This window comes from Eleutherodactylus coqui, chromosome 8 (assembly GCF_035609145.1).
Source record: "Eleutherodactylus coqui strain aEleCoq1 chromosome 8, aEleCoq1.hap1, whole genome shotgun sequence".
NCBI lineage: Eukaryota > Metazoa > Chordata > Amphibia > Anura > Eleutherodactylidae > Eleutherodactylus > Eleutherodactylus coqui.
Genome location: NC_089844.1, coordinates 194539641 through 194556982, shown reverse-complemented (window position 1 = coordinate 194556982; position 17342 = coordinate 194539641). Strand labels below are relative to the sequence as shown.

The following is a 17342-nucleotide window of genomic DNA, read 5'->3' as shown; positions in this document are numbered from 1 at the left end:
TAGGAGGGCCGTGCCAGTGGGCTTTGGGACGTTTACCCCTCAGTTTGTTTAGCAGAGAAAATACTTGCGATTAGCAAACGCGACCAAAATATGTGTAAGAGCGACTTCTCCTGCTCGCATCCTCTCCAGCAGAGGGCATCAGCGACTAGGCACCAGGGTGTGAGATAGGATCTTGTCAATCCCTTCAGATGTGCTTCATACTTGCACATCTGGTAGCTCAATCTGCCCACCCAAAAATTTCTGTCCAGCTTTTGGTGATCTACTTCCAAATCTCCTTCCCAGTTTAGGAGCTGGCATTTCTTCCCGGGCCTCAGGTTTCCTGCAGTAAGGTCGCAAAAGAACCAGGTTTTGGCTTTATTAGCTTGTTGAGTTTTGGCGAGGCCTTGTGACACCGCTTCTGGAATATTTATATTATATAATTGGGTCGCCTGGAGAAATGATCGCACTTGAAAATATTTAAACATATCTGTTTTAGGCCGCCTGCAGACAGATTTCCCGCGGAATTTCTGCCCTCGGAAGCTGCCATAGGATTGCGTTAGCAAACGCAATCCTAGGCAGACGTCTGCGGTTTGGCCGCGCGAAATCTCACGCGGCAAACAAGCCGTAGCCTGTTTTGTTTCTGTGCGGGGCTCTGCGAGGATCCGACCCGGCCGTCTGCAGGCGGCCTTAGGTAACTCAAATTCATTTACTAAGGACCAAAATGATTTGATATTGTCATCAATAAATGGATTTGAGGTATATTTTATGCCATTTTTAGACCAAGTGATTCATTTGATTCCTGGGATAAAATATTCTAGGGTGTCAATGGGAATCCTTTTTGTTATGTAGGACGTTATTTTATCAGAGGTTTGTACTAACTTATCCCAAGCCTCAATAGTTGCCTGCATAGGTAGAGAAAGGGAGGGGAAGCATGGCATTGGGTGTAAGGGACTGACATCGATAGGGGTTTTTGCATAAATCATAGCAGTTAGAGGTTCAGATCCAACTAACTCTGCTTCCAGACTAGGCCAGCTGATCGAGGACTTTAAGCCAATCCTGTCATGGTTCACAAAGTAAATGGCACAGCAATTTTCTTCAAGATTAGGAAGGTCAACTTCTCCTTGGGACTTGTGGAGAGCTAGAACTAAAAGAGATATTCTAGGTGGCTTTCCAGCCCAGACATAATTGGTCAGTTGTTTTTGGAATTTTAACCTTATTGACTGAGGGACCGGTAAAGAACCGCCGGAGCCGGAAGCCCGCAGGGCGGTAGGCGGGAAGCGGCATGAAAGGGTTAACGGGGAGGAGAGGCGTCATCAGGCGCAGTGGGTTCTGGGAGGGGGCGGGGCCTCAACCGGGAGGCAATATATAAGAAGCAGCAAGCACGGGAGAGGCCCAGAGCGGCGAAAAGAAGAAGAGGGGAAGCAAGCAAAAGAGTCCCACCCGCCCACCCTAGAGGAAACAAGATGGGGGAGGTGGGGACAGGAGAAGGAGTTCTTGTCATAGCAGCGGGGGAGGGAGAGGGACCCTTGGAGCCCGTATAGAAGGTAGTGGGGGAATGGCAGGGGCTACATAGCCCCCTTTTCCCCTCCTTTGTTGTAATTTGTGGCCTGTCGCCTCCGGGGTTACAGGGCGGAGCCCTGATAGTCGGGGGGAGAGGCTAGCCAGGGGTGGCTAGCCGGCCTCGGGGTCGGTAAGAGACGGCGGCCGGAGGTTAAGGGAGAGTGTCGTCGGTCTCCCGAGTTTGCCGACCTGCGGCGGGAGGAAAAGTTTAGAAAAGGTTTTGGGGATAGCGTTGCCTGAGTCAGCCAAGTTGCGGCGGGTGGCCGGGACAGCTATCCCCTTGTTGGTGTGAGGCGGTAGGATGTGGTAGAGACAGGGGGTGGGCTCCAAGGTCCTCTTCCAGGTTTACATTTGGGGGATATTGTTATTATTGAGGTTGGGGTGAAATAAGTTTTAAAATGTATTAATGTTGTTTGTGATAATAAAATGGCTGCTGTGGCCAAATTTATCCAACAGATGGTGTCGGTGGTTTGTGCGGCGAATGGTAGGTGGGGAAATGGTGAGGGAAGGTCATAGCAGCGACAACTCCGTTATACCCGGGTCATGGCAGTGTTGGGAAGTAATATACTAGTTTCTGAAGGATCATCATCTTATATGCGGCCAAGCCAGGCAACTTGTTTTTTTATATATATCAAGTTCGCTTTGTAGATCTTTTAATAAGGGAAGGTAGTTTGTGGGGACCAAATCTGTCAGGGGGAGACTGATGTATTTTTAAATAAGGGATACTTTTTGTTTGTCACTGAAAAGGAAGTTCGTGTTGTAACTTTTTAATTCTTCACTTACATGTATACTCAAGATCTGTGATTTGGAAAAGTTTAGGCCTCATGGCCACGGGCGGGTTGGGTTCCAAGGGCGGGAGCCCCGCCGCGGGATTCCACGGATGTGTGCAGGTGGTCCGTCTCCTCCTTGCATGTGGGCCGGCATGCCCCCCCGCACATGCGCAGTGGAGACTTCTTTTATTTTTAAAATCTCCTGCTTTCCCATTGTACCTGCAGCACACTCGGAGTGACAGTTCCGGGTATGCCGCAGATCGGACGGCTTCTATTGGCTTCCTGAAATTCAGACTTATTTTATGTTGTCAAACGCTTGCATGTATCCCGTGGATGTGGGGATTCGATCTAATGTGTTCCGCTAAGGGTTCTATCGCTAAAATAAAAATCAATGGGGAAAGTGGGCATCCCTGGTGAGTGCCATTTGTGCTATGAAAGGATTCAGATAGTGTACCATCAATTAGAACCCTGGACATAGGGAATGTGTATAGTGTCCTGGTAACCGCTGTGGCCTCAAGCATCTCCCCAGGAAGTTTGCTTTGCAATATAGCCTGATTAAATGCAAGGGCCATGTGCGGTGCAAGGGTGGATGTAAATAGCTTATAGTACTTATTGGAAAAGCCATCTGACCCTGGAGATTTTTGAGATTTTAATATTTTAGTTGGCAAGTGTTTCTATTGCCAATATAGGTTCATTTAGGTATGTACTTTGGGTCTCTGAGTAAGAGGGAAGCTTCAGGTCCTGGAGGTGGAACAACATTTTTTTGTGGGGTCGGCTGAGGATTGGAGCCGTCTTCTTTAAGTTATAAGTTATAGTCTTTCATAAAATTGGCAAAAAATCTCGGTTATCTGTTTTGTGTGGTAGACTTTTTTACCCCAGCTAGCTATGAATCAAAATTTTGCTTTTATTATTCTGTTTTTAGCTAGATTCGCCATCAGGCGGGAGGATTTATTAACTGAGGCATAATTAACTCAAGAGGATTTCTTTGCCCTATCAAAGTTTTCCATAAGGAGGGTAGGCAATTCTTCTCTAAAGCAAAAGAGCTTTTCATGAGCGTCGCCTGAAGGAGAGTCCCAAAGCAACAACTCGGTGTTTGTAAGTTTTGAAAGTATTTCGGTAGTCTGGACCGCCCTTTTCCTCTTATGTCCAGCACTCATCTTGATGAGAACGCCTCTGATAAAAACCTTGTGCACATTCCATACCGTTAGTGAGGACACCTCTGGAGTGGAGTTAATGTCAAAGTACTGTACCAAGGCATCGGAAATAGCTTTGGAGTATTGCAGGATCGTCCTTAAGAAGAGATAGTTTCTCTACGATCTAGTCCCCCCCCCCCCCCCCCCCAGAGTGTGGGTTTGTTCATCAGGGGATGGAAAAGTTCACCTGAGTGAGAGCGATGACCAGACTCGCTTATCCTTTCTGGATATTCTTTCATAACGGAGCTTTGGAACTGCTAATACCGTAAGTGTCAGCTGCTGAAGTAACGTTAAAGTCGCTATTGAGAGCCTGGGATCTCGGAGCTCCGGTCTATACGACCATTCTGGTACTCTGCTAGGCCACGCCCCTCAGTGTGCGGTATCTTGTGCTCGGCGTGTGTTATCTCAGCCTTACTGCCAGCATCTCGCTCTTGGTGTGCAGTATTTTGAGCTCGCTTGTATCTCGCGCTTGGCGTGCAGTATTTTGAGCTCGCTCGTATCTCGCGCTTAACGTGTTATCTTGGCCTTGCTGTCAGTATCTCACGCTCGTCGTGCGGTTTCTTGAGCTCGTGGATATGTTGTGTGCGGTATCTCAGCCTTGCTGTCACTATCTCTCGCTCGCTCTTATGCGCAGGCCGACTTGTTTCTATTCCTTTCCTTACATTCCCCGCTGTTGCTCAGCACTGCTGCGTATAACCAACGCACCCAATAGTTATTCCGTTATTCCGTACAGCGGTTATTACTCCCCGCAGAGAACAGGCGCTGTCACATGGAATATGCAGTATGATGGAGATCGCCGTAGTCTTTGTTGCACTATGAATATACGTAAGTGTGTGGGTGAACAACGATCTGTGTCTGGTCACTGACTAATCAGAGTGCTGCACCCATGTGAGGCCGCACTACAATGAGGCTGCCAGCGCCACACTCTGATGACCTACTTGCAGGCTGATGCATCGTCACCATAAGATGGCGCCAGCAGCGGGCTTGAATCCGCAATCATTCCGTGATGTCCCATGTCCTCCATCAGAGATGGCTCTGATCCCAGCTGTTAACCATTTAGATGCCTCAAGTCTAAATGACCCCACAGAGAGGATGGGCTCCACTGTAACAAGCCCACAGGGGAGGGGAAAGTGTTGGGGTCTTGGCCTTGAGTAGACCCCCGGGGACATTATGTATCACGTTAATTTTTTTTTTTATTCACTTTTTGTGCAAGATGTGGTTTTCATGCACGCCAAAAACCCCCCACAAATGGGCCACGTTGACTTCATCCATAAATACGCATTCAGCAAGCTCCTACACTGCAATCCCAGTACCTTCAGTGCGCTGTTTCGTTTTATACGCGGCCGCGTGGAAATGGGGGTGGGGTGGTGGTGGTGGGGGGGACTATTAGAGATGGAACATTTTCCCCCATTCTTAACCTAAAGCCATATTTACCACATACAAAATTCCGGAAGCGCCCTGCCGTCTCCAAGAAACGGGGAATTCATAAAAAGCTATCCAAAAATTGCCAGCGCAGGATTGAGTTCTAGGGCTCAAATGTTATTTATAAAAGATGTTGGTTTTTTAACCCCTTAACGACTGCTGATAGACCACTGATACAGACAGTCATAAGGTGTATGGATGAAGAGAGATCGTGTGAGGATCTGCCTCAATACATCGCGAGCACCAGCTATTTATTGAAGCCGACACCTGGTGGCAGCAGCTCCGATCAGCCACACAGCTTATCGGAACTGTAAACCCTTTAAATGCCGCTATCAATTCTGACAGCACCATTTAAATCCCCCGAACAGTGTGGGAGTCATGGCAGCTGGGGGCCTTCTGTCATGGCAGAATGCCTATCAAGCCATGCCTGTGGTGTGGCTTGATAGACTGCCTGCCCGATAGCAGTATGATGTAATGCCGTCGCATTACATCATACTACAGGAGAGATTAAATCATTGCAAGTTGTTCCCTCCGGGGAGTAAAAAAAGTGAAAATAGGAACAATAAAGTTTTACTAATCAAACAAAAAATGTAATAAAAGTAAAAAAATAAGCAGAAAAAAACCCAGAAAACTTTTTGCCATGTTTATAATAAAAGAATCTAAATAATAAAATAATGTATATTTGCTATCTTTGCGGCCGTAAAAGTCCGATCTATCAAAATAACACATTATTTTCTCTGCACAGTGAACGTAGTCAGAAAAAAAAGGCGGAAATGTGCTTTTTTTTTGGTCATCCTGGCTCCAAAACAAATGCAATAAAAAGCTATCAAAAAATCGTATGTATTCCAAAATGGTACTAACACAAACTACAAGACGTCCCGCAAAGCATGAGCCCTCGCACAACTATGACCACAGAAAATAAGCTATTGTGCATTGAAGATGGCTGCAGAAAAGTTTTAAAATTTTTAGTGCAGCAAAAAAAAAAGAAAAAACTGTTTGGTATCGTTGTAATTGTACTTTCCCATAGAATAAAGTTATGTCATTTTTGTTGCAGTTTGTGCGCCATAGAAATGACGCAGCGATAGGTGGCAGAATTTCATTTTTTTCCATTTCTCTCCACTTAGAATTTAAAAAAAAATTTTCAGTACATTATATGGTACATTAAATAGCACCATTGAAAAATACAACTCGTCCCGAAAAAAGCAAGCCCTCATACAGCGACGTTGATGGATAAATAAAAGAGTTACGATTTTTTGAAAGTGGGGAGGGGAAAATGAAAATGGAAAAAGGAAAAAAAGCTTGGTGGCTAAGGGGTTAAAGTAGCACCACAAAGTCTCTAAACTGGTCTTGTAATTGTCCTGAGCCACGGATTAACAAGGACGGCTTTTTTACTGCAGTATGAATGCCATAAAAACATCCCTACAAAATGACGCATTTTGTCTTTTTACCTATTTTTCATTCCACCCCATTTCGAATTCCTTCGCAGTTTTTCAGCAGGGCACACGGTGTGTTACATGGCACCATTCACAAGTAACAAGTTCCCAGAGAGTAGTGCAGGGAGCCGCCTGGAGGGGTGACTGTTCCGTTTTTATACATTTTAAGCCCTTTTAACTTTGAAAAAAAGAAAGTCCTGGAAAAACAGTCTTGGATTATAGGGCGCCCCCGGGGGGTTAGGGGGGGGGGGGGGCTGTGGGCCGCATAGTGCAAACACTCCAAGGTCCACAGCCAAGCTGAGCAGGGTGTGTGAATGATAAGAGGACACAGAGACTCCTGCTGGATTAATTAGTAAACTGGGTGCATACAGACCTATGTCCAAGTGTGATACATGTGCCTAGTGGCAGCCTAGAATCCGAAATAGTGCTGACAGAGTCCCTACATGTAGGACATGCTGATGCAGAGCACACCTCCAGAACTCCTACCTATAAGGAGAACAAAGGTCCCTTCTCCCCTGGATCAGCATTCCAGAACAGAGGAGACCAGGAATGGGAATGCATGTGGCTTAATTGAAGAATGAGTTTTGTGGTAACGGCGACAGAGGGCGACGTGTAGATGGCTGCCTCTGACTCTCCTCTGGAGACCCCACAGTGCAGCATCAGTATTTGCCCACTGCTGAGCGGTGGCACGTCTCTACTCTCACACAAACAAGTATTTCTGTGACCCGATGGTTGGGGTAAGGCATCGTAGGGCACAGGTAGCCCCTGGCCTGCAGTTTGTACTCCCTTGCTATATAACAACACATTCCGCAGGAGGATACGGTTACCTGGAAGGATGCTTAACAAGCAGCAGCACTGCTAACACTCTCAAATAGGCCCCTGCAAGACCCAATGTGCTAATGGACTTTTTTGGACTCTGATGGGTCTTCTGTTCCACAAGTACTGGCTCTTTCTCTAGGCATTTCAGGCCGCGCTGCTGGGCCTACTGGCACTCATCCAGGAGGGAAAGTGCATGCCATATGGCACATGCTGCTCTAACTTAGAAAATGGTGTCTGCATGGTGCTCATATATCCAGTGGTCACTAGGGGGCAGAGCTGCTGCATCTGTTGGGCTAGTGATGCACAATTTTGCCTCATCATCCTTGTCATAGAGGGTGTGAGGCTTCTAGCTGGCATTCCAAGGGTGCCATTAGCGCATTTCTCCAAGCTGATGAGCTAGTTAGATCGTACACTTACACGGGGACCACTATTGGGCCACTCTCACACATGCGGTCGACAGAACACTGCAATTTCATTTTAGTTTCCAGACTCGTGTTCATGCCTTCAGCAGTGGGTTTTAGTGCACCCCATTTTTGTGATGGGTGATAAGGTGCGCTAAATATGGTAAAATAGAGCATAGGGATAGTGAGCATCCTTTCCACACAGTCCCTGGAGCTCACAAGGTCCAACTTCTCAAACTGGGCTCAACAGCAATAGTAACTGGGTTTTTCTTGTAGTCCCTGGATTTTTGTTGCAGAAATTTTTCAAATTCACATCAAGTTTTTAGTCCTGTTTATGCACCAAAAGGAATAATTCACTGCACCTCCCTTTCAGATTGAACTTTGCTAAAAGTTCACTTCAGCATAACCCCGCTGGGAGCTGGTTGGTTTGCTGCACGCTAGTCCTGAACCCTGGTGTATAACACTGTCCTAAGAGCCGTAAAGGCTCATATGGTGCGCTGTTATACTCCAGTTTTAGGGGGTTTGGTGAACTAATTTGGACTGAAAAAAATGTTTTGCAAAACTGCAGTTAAGGGACTTCAAAAGAGAAGGCTTTAGAGACTCATTTCTGACAGCTTCAAAATGAGTGCGCAGTGCGGTCGGGCAGCAGTGAAAGCAAGTAGGACACTCTGCTGCATGGCGAGAGGCCTAACCAGTAGGAGAAGAGAGTGTGATCCTGCTGTCTAGAGGTCTGGTGAGACCACCTCTGAAGGCCTCATCTACAGCAAGACATTGATAAAATAGGACAAGTCCAAAGACAGCTGCAAAAATGGGGGAAGGTCTCGGGAACAAAGCGTATCAGGGAAGACTTCTGGATTTCTTCCTCTGAAGTTATGTGAATGGCCCCCAGACCTGTGAGCCTGGTGATACAATTACTGCTGTAACAGTGGTCATGGTTGTGAGAACATGGCAAGGAATGGAGTACAGACCGGATGTTGTTCAGGCTACCAAGTTCTTGTGTTGTAGTGTCCTGCTATCCTTTTAGCTCTGTGAACTGATAAAACGTGGGTGGGGGTTGTGGTGAGAGGAACGCGCTGCGCTCTTACGACTGTTCTAGAAGTTTTGTAATGATGTGCGATTAGTTTTTAAATGAACAAAAGTGACAGATAAACACGAGCCAATGTTTGTATGACAAATGAGAATCGTTCGCTTCTCATTCAGTTGCTGCAGGCATGTGTTACAGTACTAGTAGTGTGCACAGGTACGCACAGCGCGGGTAGGTTACAATGCTAGTAGTGTGTACGGGTACACACGGTGTGAGACTCCCTGACCCTTCCTGGACGTAGTCCCAAAGGTGGACAGGTCTAGGCCGCCAACACTAACCCTACGCTGCCTAGTGGCAAGACGGGAAGGAACCGCCGTACCTACGCAGAAGACAAATTACTAGTACTGACAGGCTAGGCCGAAAGGATAGACCAACATGACAGGAGAATTACAGAACACAGGCAGAGCTGGATCAAAACAAAGTAACTTCCCCTGGGGCAGGAACGCAGTCAGATACACCGGGAACGGAACGAATAACTAATAACTAGTAAAGACACAGCAGCTACTTTACTGCAGCAGCAGAACACCCGGCACAAGCATGGAACAGGTCAAAGTATGAGAGCCAGAACTCAGCAGGTCTGAGCAGCAGGACTGCTCAAGGATCACTGGAGAATAATCGGCACTCCCAGGCAGCAAGAGCTGGATCTTATAGGGAGTAGCTGATTGGCAGACAACCAGCACCCCTCTCAGACACTAGCAGGGTAATTAACCTAGACTAGAAGGCACAGGAGCTGTTAACCCTGGCTTGTCTGGAAAGAACCTACAGAAACAAGGTGTGCTGGCCAGTAATTAACTATGTGCTGACTGAGACGTGACAGCATGAAAACGAATCCCACGCTTGGACTGGCTGTTCTGATTGTCACATAGCGGCTTGAGAAAGACCTTTTACAGTTGAAACATTGCCTGCCTATTTTATGACTGTGGAACAATAAAGTTTTGCTATATTTTTTAACACTTATGCTGCCACAACCTGTATTATTTTCTTTTGGAGTCCATTCAAAAGAATGGGGTTCATATTTGTGCGTCTCGCAATGCGCGACAATTCTTGCGCGATTTTCTTGGCGGTGTGAAAGCGGCCTAATTCATATAAAGGCAATAAAGTTCCTGCCTTTGCCTTTTGAATTCACCCTATGTCCTATACCCACAGGCGTAACCCTTTCCTGTTTATGACGTAGGTGGCGGTGTAACTGGATCTGGAGATGGCTACACAATTGTTTGAGGGTAAAGAACATGCATCGTCTTATCAAAAGTTTAGACTGTCTCCGGCGCAAGAGATACAAGACATGATCTTCAGCTATCTGCATGAAAGAGTAAGGACGTCTCTAATTTCCTTTTTCACGAGTGCTGTGTACTGACCCCTAGAACAGAGGAGCACATTATTTATGCCCCACAGGAAATGCCGAAAAATGTAAAAAAAAATAAATAAATGTTTTACTTTTATTTTTCAGTTTCTTTTTAAAGTTGCTCCATAAATTTAAGGCTTGCATACACCTTAGTCAAAAGTCATCCAAACACACCAATTTGTCTGACTGGACTACTTTTCTATGTGTATGGGGCATATTGAATCTTAACTCCTCCCCCCCTACCTGAAGATAAACTCTTATAAAACACATGAACACTCTGCAAAACCGAGTGCATGTGTATGTAGGAGTCAGAAACTATGGCTGTATGGCCAACAAGCGTTCGGCGACAGCTATTCAAGGTATATGTGACACTAGAAAGCTCCATGTTTACAGCTAGCACAGGCTGACACGGGCTGTAGAAGTTTCCGCTCCACCTCTGCGGCTAACGACCCGCTTGTACATCTACTCTCATCACTTTAAAGGGACTGCAAGTGGCCTTCTTGTTAGTACATGGCTATGGAGGTATTACGATCAGGTGCAAGTTCAGAGTCTCTTATTGCGACCAGCGCGGGACGATAGCTTGCACAGGGAGAAGCCGGAGGTTGGTACACAGGCAGTATTAGTTGTGGTACAGAAGGAGCAGGTAGAGTAGTCTGGGTAAGCCAAAGGTCGGTACACGGGTAGTTTCGGTTGGGGTACAGAAGGAAGCTAGAGGTGGGTACCCGAGTAGTAGTGCTTGTGGTACATAAAGAGCAGGCAGGTAGAGTAGTCAAGGTGAAGCTAGATGTTGGTACATGGGTAGTATCGGTTGTGATGCAGAAGGAGCAGGCAGGTAGTGTAGTCAAGGGGAAGCCAGAGGTCGGTACACAGGTACTATCGGTTGTGTTGCAGAAGGAGTAGACAGGTAGTGTAGTCAGGGTGAAGCCAAAGGTCGGTGCACAGGTAGTGTAGTCAGGGTGAAGCCAGAGGACGGTACATAGGTAGTGTAGTCAGGGTGAAGCCAGAGGTCGATACATGGGTAGTATTGGTTGTGGTACAGAAGGAGGAGTCAGGTAGTGTAGTCATTGGAAGCCAGAGGTTGGTACACGGGTAGTATCAGTTGTGGTATAGAAGGAGCAGACAGGTAGTGTAGTCAGGGTAAGCAGGACGTCGGTACACAGAATCAGCAATTGTAGCAAGAGGAGCAGGGAGGTAGGGGGATAGCTGTCTAGGCTGAATAGCTCTCCGCCTGGAGCATGGGAGTTCCCAGGTTTGAACCCTGACAGACGGCCAGCTTGCCTGAGCTACATTTAACAGCATTTAGAGAGATGCTTTACAACAGCCTCATGGGCCCTTCACACAGATCAGGAAGTGACAGGCTAGTATTAGTGGTCAGTGTACAGGAGGAGAGCTGTGACATCTATTGTGAATGGTGGGTCCTGTGTTATCTACATATAGGCTTCACCTCTCAGTGTAATCCTGCCTGTGATGTCAGTGAGATGCAAACTTTCCTCTACAGATCAGCAAGCACCAGACTGGTATAAGGCTTTGTGGTCAGTGTGCAGGGATGGGGGGAGGTGAGCTGTGACATCACATATTGTGAATGGTAGTTCTCTACAGATCAGGAAGCATCAGACTAGTATCAGGCCCTGTGCTAAGTGTGAACAAGGCAGGATTTTAGGATTGTTTTTTTAAATATAGATTGTCATGGAAAATAGAAAAAATCACTACACTCTATTCTAAAGACGCCTACAGTTTTTTCTTGCACCACACTTTGACCTCTTTCCGTGACCTTTGGTGGATGATTTTGGTGTCATTAGATTTGTGACATCCCCACCACCGTAAAATCATAAAATGTGAGTTTGATACATTGAGTGACCTGTCAAGCCGGGTCAAGGTTCCTATGTTAAGTCTAGTGGCGCCGCTGTGCTTCTGCCAACAGAGCCACTAGGGAGAGTCAAGCATTGTTAAGTTGTGTTCATGCTGTGTTTCCCCTACCAGGCTCAGTCCAGGTCCTTCCCAACGCGGTTCCCGCAGTCCTCTGCCAGCCATATAGGATCACTTCTTGGTTACTGGATTCATAAATCCCGCCTTCACGCAATGGCTGTGATTGGTTCTTTGAGCTCTACATTGGCTGAGCCGCCGCACTCAAAAGAACCAATCGCAGCCATCGTGTGGATGCGGGATTTAGGAATCCTGTAACCAAGAAGTGGTGATGTATGGGCGGCCGAGGACTGCGAGAGCGACCTCGATCGAGCCTGCTGGGTAATGTATTCCTATTTTTTATTTGTTTTCTATGTAGTATGACTAGGGCTTATTTGAGGGGTAGGGCTTATATTTCAAGCCTCCCGAAAATCCCCAAAAATCAGGATAGGGCTTATTTTCGGGGAAACAGTATCAAATGCTTACCAGTTTGACTGTTGCCATGTCCTCAAAGCCGACAGTTCATTTATGTTGGCGTAGCAAATATCGCGTCAGTCTAGTTACTTAAATACGTAAGGGCTTATGTCCACAGGAGTGTTTCCAACGCGTAGTGTGTGTTGTTTCACTGGGTCAGTGAAAGCCACTGCAGTTTCGTAGATCCGTGCACAGTGGCGTAAGGGCGCTGCGTATCGTTATGCAGGAAACATAAATCGCAGCATGCTCTTTCTCAGTGTTTGTACGCAGCGTGAGCGCTGTACACTTTCATACACAGATATGTAGAAAAATAAGTCACGCTGCGCATGTCTGCGTCCGTGTGATCTCTGTTGGCACAGCGTATGGCTGCTGAATGTGTAAGATGCTGTGAGGAGACCCGCAGGGTTCTATGCATGCAGCGGTAAGCAATTAGCCCCAATAGAAGTGGGGGGGTTGGGTTTTTTTTGGAATAGGTCATTTTCTGATGACACTTTCCCTTTAAGTAAACTTAGAGTCTGTTAAGGCAGCAGTCCTTGTTAAATGTTAACGCAGTCCTTAACTCTTGCTCACGACCTTAAGGTTGCGGGTTCAATCCCTGCATGGTTCAGGGAGCTGGCTCAAGGTTGACTCAGCCTTCCATCCATCCGAGGTTGGTTAAATATTTATTACCCCCCAGTTTGTTGGGGGGTAATAAATAAATTACCTGAAATCGCTGTGGAATAAGTTGGCGCTGTACAAATAACAAGATTTATTACTATTTGGCCTGTGTGTATCTCTCCTATCTCAACTAGTGTCCCTACTGTTGCTTATTGCTGCAGGGTGCACTGAACTCTTCCAGGACCACATAGCTTCCTTATGTAGAGCAGAAGGTCCTGCACGCCTCAATTAACCAGTCACAACCTATCCGAAAACAAACAGTACAACTTAATTTAGGATTAAAGTACAGAGATGAGTGACAGAATAACAACTTGTAGCCAAACCCCACAAATTAATTGGCTCCGTTATGTACCAAACACACATAAGTGAAAGGTGGGGTTATCCGCTTACGGTTTTGTGGCTTAGTTTTAGACCCCACGGTTCGCAGTAAAAACGCTCTATGTGCAAAAAGGTATAGTAGAGCAGTAAAGTCTGGTCAGGATACTTGACGCAGACTCGATTTTGTCCATGGTGCCGGCCGCAACTCTATACTGGGAAAAACGTTTGTAATATGGGTAACTGCAGCAAACAGGACTCTCTGCTCCATGTTGTGTTGCAGTAAAAGCTGCTCTTGTTCTGGTGGGCCTTACTTCAAGTCTTATTAACGGAGCACATGCAACTCTAGAGTCTCTCTGGCGGAATTGGGAAGCACTTAGACGCCGGTGATATGCTTCCTTCAGCCCTTGTAGGGACAATGTCTACTGGACTGGCCTCTGGTCCTGTTCCATTCTTGCTCAGTGCGACACCTGGGGAAACCACACCACACAATGGCTGCTCGCCTCCCCTCATAGCTCCCACACCCACTGACGAAATCCTACTCTGTGCGGGAAATAACGGATCCGGACCCTCGTTACGTCGCACACCACCATCTTCCACCATAAACCTCATGTCCCAAACATAATATGGCTGCACAATTAATGGAAAATGATATCATATAGTTACACATCACTACAATATAAAGCAAATAACATAACAAATGGCCTACCCCCATATGCCCCTACAAGCCACCTGCTGGGGCAGTGAACCAGATGGACTCGGACTTTTCAGAATCCACAGCATTCCCTTGAACTGCTCCTTTAGCCCATTTACGGTGTAAATTTACTGCGCTCGGTCTTGAGCTTTAAACCCACGCCATTGTAAATAAACGGCAATGTAGCACGAAGGAGCAGGTTACGTGGTCGACTGTCAGACAGCTGAGGACCCCAAAGAGTAGGCAGAAGTAGTGTATAAGCACTTTTGTCTTCTCTCTTGCAGCCCTCATAGTTCTGAACCAGCGGTATGTAGTGAATAGAGGAGGCCACGATCCCTGGTGACCCCCAGTATAGCAGAGCTGCTGGGGCTTAGTACATTTAACTCCTTAAAGATGCAGCCCCCTTTTTTTTCCTTCCATTTTGTGTTTTTCCTCCCCGTTTTAAAAAAATCATAGCTCTTATTTATCCATTGACACCGCTGTCTGAGGGCTTGTTTTTTAAGGGACAAGTTGTATTTTTTAATAGAACTATTAAATTGCATACAACTTTTTGATTGTTTTTATTACATTTTTTCCTGAAGATAGGTTGAACAAAAAAAGCACAATTCTGGCGTTCTTTATGTTTTTCTGACGACTTTCACCGTGCAGGGTAAATAATATGTTATTTTGATAGATCAGACTTGTATGGATGCAGCGATACCAAATATGCATTTTTGTTTTATTTAGAATATTTTATTATAAATATGGCAAAAGGGTGTTTTTTTAACTTTTATTACTCTTTGTTTTTTTTAATAATTAGTCACACTTTTTAAAACTTATTTTAACTTTTTTTTCTTTTTTTAGTCTGCAGAGGGGACAAGAACCTACGATGGTTTGATCGCTTCTGCAGTATTATATAATGACACAGCATTACATTATACCCAGATGTGAAAGGCAATAGGCACGGCTTGATAGGCACTCTGCTATGACATCCCTGGGACCTTTCAGAAGACCCTGGCTGCCATGACACCTGCATGGTTACCAGCGATCTCATCGTTTGGGTAGCCATACGGTACCCTGAAACATCGGTCGGGGGATTTAAATGCTGCTGTCAGAATTGATAGCTGCAGTTAAAGGGTTAACAGCTCCGCTGAGCGGCACAGCTTATCAGAGCTGTTGTGGGCGAGTGCCAGCTGTAAGAAACAGCCGGCAGCTGCGATGTATGGATCGAGATCACCCTGTGGTCTCTGGCAGGAGCGTTTTGGAGCGTTAAGGGGTTAAAAAAACTAACGTAAATAGTTACTGTAGATGGCCTGCAATGCAAATGATATAATACAATATCAAGAACAAAATGGGGAACCCATTCCTGTACTTTATTTTAGCATTAATGCTTCAAAAATAAATAACCTTAAATTCAAAAAATGTTTACCTTTTTGTACACATGACCCATAATAACCTAAAATGGGGCCGTAAAATCATCACATGCATGACCCGGGTATAACGGAGTCGTATGCTGCTATGACCTTACCCCTTTAAATCCCCCTCCCCACCTACCATTACCCGAACAGACCACCGACACCATCTGTTGGATAAAATTTGGCCACAGCAGCCAATTTATTAAAACAAACAACATTAACATAAAATTTTTAAACGCATTTCCTTTCAAATATATCATACACCATTATAACCTCCTAACCATTATAAACATTCCCTAATGGAAAACCTGCGAAGAGGACCTTGGAGCCCCTCCTACTTCTAAAAATATCCTGTCGCCTCAAACCAACAGAGGAAATAGCTGTCCCGGTCACCAGCCGCAACTTGGCTGGCTCAGGCGACGCTATTTCCAAAACCTTCTTCCTCCCGCCGCCGGTGGCAGACTCGGGAGCCCAAGCAAACTCCCCATTAACCTCCGGCCGCCGTTTCTTCCCGACCCCGAGGCCGGCTAGCCACCCCTGGCTAGCCTCTCCCACCGACTATCAGGGCTCCGCCCTGTAACCCAGGAGGCGACAGGCCACGATTGACCAAATACAAAAAAGGGGGGAAGGGGCTATGTAGCCCCTGCCTTCCCCCACTAACCTTCTACACGGGCTCCAAGGGCCCCTCCCCCTCCCCTGCTGCTATGACGAAAGCCCTTTCCCGTGATCCCACCCCTCTCCCCCCCTGGGTTTCTTCTAGGGCGGGCGGGCGGGACTCTTCTAACTTCAGCTTCTTTCTTCCTCTTCTTCTGGACGCTGTAATGGCCTTTCCCTGCGCTACCCCTCTATTTAACCCCCTCTTCCTAAGCTCCGCCCCCTCCCGGCATCCTCTACTCTAATTAACCCCCCTCCTCCCCGTTAACCCTATCATGCTGCCTTCCTCCTACCGCCCTGCGGGCTTCCGGCTCCGGCAGACCTTGACCCGGGTATAACGGAGTCGTATGCTGCTATGACCTTACCCCTTTAAATCCCCCTCCCCACCTACCATTACCCGAACAGACCACCGACACCATCTGTTGGATAAAATTTGGCCACAGCAGCCAATTTATTAAAACAAACAACATTAACATAAAATTTTTAAACGCATTTCCTTTCAAATATATCATACACCATTATAACCTCCTAACCATTATAAACATTCCCTAATGGAAAACCTGCGAAGAGGACCTTGGAGCCCCTCCTACTTCTAAAAATATCCTGTCGCCTCAAACCAACAGAGGAAATAGCTGTCCCGGTCACCAGCCGCAACTTGGCTGGCTCAGGCGACGCTATTTCCAAAACCTTCTTCCTCCCGCCGCCGGTGGCAGACTCGGGAGCCCAAGCAAACTCCCCATTAACCTCCGGCCGCCGTTTCTTCCCGACCCCGAGGCCGGCTAGCCACCCCTGGCTAGCCTCTCCCACCGACTATCAGGGCTCCGCCCTGTAACCCAGGAGGCGACAGGCCACGATTGACCAAATACAAAAAAGGGGGGAAGGGGCTATGTAGCCCCTGCCTTCCCCCACTAACCTTCTACACGGGCTCCAAGGGCCCCTCCCCCTCCCCTGCTGCTATGACGAAAGCCCTTTCCCGTGATCCCACCCCTCTCCCCCCCTGGGTTTCTTCTAGGGCGGGCGGGCGGGACTCTTCTAACTTCAGCTTCTTTCTTCCTCTTCTTCTGGACGCTGTAATGGCCTTTCCCTGCGCTACCCCTCTATTTAACCCCCTCTTCCTAAGCTCCGCCCCCTCCCGGCATCCTCTACTCTAATTAACCCCCCTCCTCCCCGTTAACCCTATCATGCTGCCTTCCTCCTACCGCCCTGCGGGCTTCCGGCTCCGGCAGACCTTGACCCGGGTATAACGGAG

At 46.9% G+C, this 17342-nt stretch overlaps 1 protein-coding gene across 2 annotated transcripts in view; it reads left to right on the top strand.

The window, feature by feature from the left end:
* The first annotated feature begins 306 nt into the window (after window positions 1-306).
* The window catches only part of LOC136577722 (putative methyltransferase DDB_G0268948), a 35929-nt gene continuing 18893 nt past the window's right edge, over window positions 307-17342 (top strand). Inside the window, exons 1-2 of one of the 2 annotated variants that reach the window (XM_066577642.1) lie at window positions 307-324; window positions 9836-9970. In XM_066577642.1, coding sequence (XP_066433739.1) covers window positions 9860-9970 — 111 coding nt within the window. In that variant the 5' untranslated portion in view covers window positions 307-324; window positions 9836-9859. Of the gene's footprint in view, window positions 325-9325; window positions 9446-9835; window positions 9971-17342 lie in introns of those variants that run through there. The other variant, XM_066577641.1, reaches the window with a different exon arrangement.